This window comes from Asparagus officinalis, chromosome 4 (genome assembly GCF_001876935.1).
Source record: "Asparagus officinalis chromosome 4, Aspof.V1, whole genome shotgun sequence".
NCBI classification, from domain to species: Eukaryota; Viridiplantae; Streptophyta; class Magnoliopsida; order Asparagales; family Asparagaceae; genus Asparagus; species Asparagus officinalis.
The window spans coordinates 19613455-19618918 of NC_033797.1; the positions used below are offsets into that span (position 1 = coordinate 19613455).

The 5464-nt window shown below is 34.2% G+C and overlaps 1 protein-coding gene across 1 annotated transcript; it reads left to right on the plus strand.

Moving 5' to 3' along the window:
- Nucleotides 256-5253, plus strand: LOC109836848 (salutaridine reductase-like). The gene is made up of 5 exons (XM_020404879.1): nucleotides 256-1539; nucleotides 1630-1873; nucleotides 2379-2435; nucleotides 2573-2758; nucleotides 4651-5253. Exons 1-5 carry the CDS (start codon nucleotides 1505-1507, stop codon nucleotides 5026-5028), a joined length of 900 nt encoding a protein of 299 aa, XP_020260468.1. The 5' UTR covers nucleotides 256-1504; the 3' UTR covers nucleotides 5029-5253.

Below are 5464 nucleotides of genomic sequence, written 5' to 3' on the forward strand. Positions count from 1 at the left end.
GTTCCAAGCTACAAATATTGTTCTTGTAAGGTCTCAACCAAGGCTTGGAAGATTATTGTCCTCAGGAAGCCGTTTTATGTGTAAAGTGTGGGAAGTGTAAACAGACGGTAACTGTCATCTTCTTTATCAGCAATGCATTTGTTTTCAGTTTTAGGTAATAGTGTTAAAATACGGTGTTTTCACTTGGAAGTTAATGAATGGAGCTAGCTATTCTATTTCGATATACAACTGATACTCTGTTTCATGTGACGCAATTAAGAAACTAGTTTCCTAGCTGTTACGGAACTGAACAGGAATTCTCACTTGTTCTTGATGGAAATACTTTCCTACTGAGTTTAGAATTTAAGAAATTGATTTAATTTTTTTTCCCAGTGCTAATTATTCCTCTTAGAACTAAATGTGATTCTTTTGATGCCAGGGTCAAGGTTACAAGTATGAGACTTGAGTAGGAGAAGTCGCCGGTTCCAAATCTCTGGTGTGGTCATTGGTAAAGATAGGCCAATAGGGAAACAAGACCCTTCTGAATGAATTTTGAGCTGTTTTCTTTAAATTATTAATGCTCTCATTATAATAGTAGAGATGAATAGTTGACATAATTATAGAACATTAACTGCATCTCATGAGCATATAAACAATATAAGTAACTTCCTTTTTAATTATTTTTTAGCTTTCCATCCGGAAACTTAATAGACGAAATGGAAGATCCTTACCAGCTGTTAGAATTGTCAAGAATGGTGGGCTTTATTAAATTGTTGCCCTAGTACCTTTTCTACTATTCGAATAAAAATGTTAGGCAATCAGTTTTCCAAAAAAATAAAAATACTAATGCATAAAATTGAGCTTTTAACCAATTTATGGAGATGAGACCGTGTACTTTAACACGAAGTGATAGTTGTCTTTTGTCATGTAGTAATAACCTTTTATTTTATTTTTGTCCTTGTATAAAGTTTTTTTATAAATAAAATCGGGTCAGATCGAACTGGATCCAAGTCCTTAGTCTTTATACAATTCACGAAACAAATTAATTCCATTATGATCCATATACATTTTTTGACCGATCCATGTTCATTTTTTGAGCTTAGAGACAGAAAAAACAAGGACAAAAATAAAATAGAATAGAATAAAAAATCAGCAGTCCTGTATAAGATGCATCTCAAAATCCCAGTCAAATAGGCCAGAGTTAATCCAGATTACGACTAGTTTAATTTATTGCATATCTTATACAGAAGAATATCTCACTAAGCTAATAATTTGTTCAAGATAAGCTAATAAAACAACTGTTACCGTCAATCTTGACTACTCGTCCCTCTTCCACTACAAAGGAAATGTTGAAAATGAGCAAGCCGGTCTCTATCCTTACTTGACTTTTACATTTCTCAGTTTCAGCAAGATCCATCCAAACAAATGCATTTTCACTCTATATAAAGAGAAGTAACGTCTTTATGCAGTGTAGCATTTAGTTCAGGTATTTGCATAACCTGATAACCCACTTGAGTTTTAGAAAATGGCAGAGGCTATCAACAATGTATCTTCAAAGAGGTAGACTTACTTTTTCCTTTTGTTTATCAATTTGCTTATTTACAGTGACAAGTTTCCGATCTTAAAAATTTTCGAACTTCGTAATTCCAGGATTGCAGTAGTAACTGGAGCCAACAAAGGAATTGGATTGGAGATATGCAGGCAGCTAGCATCCCAAGGAGTTACGGTCGTATTAACAGCTAGAGATGAAGGGAGAGGCACTGAAGCTGTTGAGAAACTTAAAAACTCTGAAGTTTCTGATGTTTTGTTTCATCAGCTTGATGTAGCTGATCCTGCCAGTGTTGCTTCGCTAGCAAATTTTATCAAGACCCAGTTTGGGAAGCTTGATATTTTGGTAAAGAACGAAGTTTAATTTTTTTCGGAATATAAGAACAGGATATAGCAATAATAAATTTACAAAAATCATAACGATATCAATCAAGAAAGATTTTCTGCTTTGGCTACCCCTTGAATTTTCCTTGTATGAAAGCATACTAATTCAGGATCACTAGAGTCAAGCTTATTGATATGCATGATAAAAGCCAGAATATTCAATCATGCAAGGTACAAATAAAATAGTAATCAAATAATAATGCAATTAAAATTATTACCAAAAAGCATGATCATTGGGTTTTTTACTAAAAAGAATAATCTAATCACTAGAACTAAATTAAGCATAGAAATTAAGTTAAACTGAAAATTCATTAACTTTTTCTAGTATGAAAATATTTTTTTTGCTAATTGCTTCTTCCTATCGTAAAAATATGCGAAATCTCAATTAAACAGATAGAAGAAATTTAAATTTTGATGTATGTGCTATTTTGTTACTAAAGGAAATTCTGTTCTCTATCACATTACAGGTTAACAATGCAGGAGTTGGTGGAATGACAGGGACTCCACCTACTTTCAAAGAAGAGGTAAAATTTCAACTGCTATTAAAATAACTAAAACTCATCAGCATCCTACAATTTTTTTTTTTCCTGCTCTGATGAGCCATGCTCATGATTGTATGATTGTGTACATAACAGAAAGGAGTGGTCAAATATTGATGCAGGAAAATGGATTTGAAAGATTCATGAAGTTATTAGAAGTGGCAAAAGAGACTCCTGAGACAGCAGAGGAATGCCTGAACATAAATTATTATGGTATGAAGAGAGTAACTGAAGCTCTGATCCCTTTTCTTCAGCAAGCAAAAGCACCCAGAATAGTGAATGTTACCTCTATCTATGGACAGCTAAGGGTACCAAATCCCCATAACCTTTTTCTTTTATTCAATGGTTCTAGCAAGCTAAATACTTTTTATTTCTAATCATTGGTAATGTTTAGGGAAATCTATTCTTCTAAGGCCAGATTACAATGTAGATTATATTCAAATGCTTTATGCCATAAGTTTGTTCAGTTCTCTATCAAGTTCTATAAACGAGCAATGGACATTAGGTAGATTCTTTTTTGCTCGATAGGATGATGACAGTTTGAATAATAATAGAAAATTATTTCCCCTCGTCAATATTTTGCTGCTATATCATTCTATAAATTTAAAATAATAGCATAAACATCTTAAAGTTCAAATGAATGAGATTTCAACAGTCAATTATGTTTGTCATAGCTGCTTATTGTAACTTTCCTATTCTTCAATTGTCTTTTGGCTATGATTGTATGCAGAAAGGCTGTTCACCTTGATCAATTCATAAAAGAAAATTCAACCTGAATATGTGTTTGTGCTAGTTTAGTGGTAATTATACCGCACAAAGTGTCCAGATAGACCTACTATGTTTCGGATCATATCGCCCGGACTAAAATAAATAAATAAATAAATAATAATAAATAAAATTAGTTGGAAACAGGACCATGATCAGTACTAACCCCATTTTTTGGAGTGGTTGCCAAGCATACCCCACAGGTCTGGATCAAGGGAGGCAGACCAAAACAAAACCAGTATAACGTTAAAATTTGTTCTGAGACAATGTCCCCATCCTTCTCTTTTTTCTTTACTTCTCTTTTTATCTTTTAAGCCTTTCAGAGACCAATTTTGATCTCACAAACTAGTTTCAAGCCTTTAGGTTTTTTATTTAGGGGCGGTTTGTTTGCCCAAAAAAAAAAAAAACGGAGGATTTGAAATCTTAAAACAGAGCCACGTAGGATTTTGATTTCTATCCATTTCCAATTCCGGAGTTTGTGTGATTTAAAAAATTAGGGGCTGAAATGGATGCCACGTCAGGTTTTTAAGAAAATCTATTTCAGAGCCTTTGGGGTTGAAATAGGTGAGGAATGTCTCGTCGCTGATTATAATATTGCTCAAAACACTGTTGAAACGACGGCGGGAAGTATTTCTTCAGCAAGCAAAAGCACCCAGAATAGTGAATGTTACCTCTATCTATGGACAGCTAAGGGTACCAAATCCCCATAACCTTTTTCTTTTATTCAATGGTTCTAGCAAGCTAAATACTTTTTATTTCTAATCATTGGTAATGTTTAGGGAAATCTATTCTTCTAAGGCCAGATTACAATGTAGATTATATTCAAATGCTTTATGCCATAAGTTTGTTCAGTTCTCTATCAAGTTCTATAAACGAGCAATGGACATTAGGTAGATTCTTTTTTGCTCGATAGGATGATGACAGTTTGAATAATAATAGAAAATTATTTCCCCTCGTCAATATTTTGCTGCTATATCATTCTATAAATTTAAAATAATAGCATAAACATCTTAAAGTTCAAATGAATGAGATTTCAACAGTCAATTATGTTTGTCATAGCTGCTTATTGTAACTTTCCTATTCTTCAATTGTCTTTTGGCTATGATTGTATGCAGAAAGGCTGTTCACCTTGATCAATTCATAAAAGAAAATTCAACCTGAATATGTGTTTGTGCTAGTTTAGTGGTAATTATACCGCACAAAGTGTCCAGATAGACCTACTAGACACCAGAAATTTAATTATCCATTCAACTGGCCATCCAATGGTGTTAATTAATTCATCTTATTCTCAAAAGCCTATATATGATTCACTCAACTATATTCATAGCATGTTTTTCGAGAAATATGTATTCATAGTATGTTACCATTTAACAAAGTCTTCATGTCTGAAGCTATGAAATCTAAATTTCTAAACATATAAGCTGTTTATCTTCAGAGTATCCCTGGAGAGAGCATAAAAAAAGCAATGGGCGACGTGGATGAGAAAACAGAAGCTAGGCTGGACGAAACGCTGCAATCGTATGTCAAAGAATTGAAAGAAGGAAAACTCAACAGTGTCTGGCCGACAAAACCAACTTGTTACATACTATCCAAAGCAGCCATGAATACATACACTAGGCTTCTAGCAAAGAGGTTTCCCTCGGCCTGCGTCAACTGTGTTGCTCCTGGTTCCATCAAAACAGACATAAACTACAATACAGGGATTTTGACCGCTGAAGAAGGTGCTAAAGGGCCTGTTATGTTAGCTTTGCTTCCTGATGGTGGCCCTTCTGGTCTTTTCTACGACCAAAGTGAGATAGTTCCCTTCGAGTAATACAAGTAGTAATTTATGACTCCATCTAACATGGAGAGAATAGCATCATATGAAATAAATAAATCAGAAGCAACATACCATGATGTATACCTACAATTATGTTGCTGTATATCTTGCGAAGATGGCCCGCATGCTTTTCCTTCTGTTTTGTTATTAATGTAGTGTTGTATTTGTGATATACTTCACGGTTTGTGATTTGTAGTGTGATAATAAGAGATTATTCCTTGTGCCTAATCCCTTTAAACATGTTTATCGATTAGAATACGTTCAAATATGGCAATTGCAAGCATGTTCAAATACGACACACATAATTGTGGAGGTTTGAGGTGTCCAGATGAGAAGCGTATTAGTTAAGGGGACAAAAATGGAGCCAGCAGCTGTTAACTTGTGACCCTTAGCTCACGTGAGGCAACAAGTTCCTGAACGTATGCGTCTC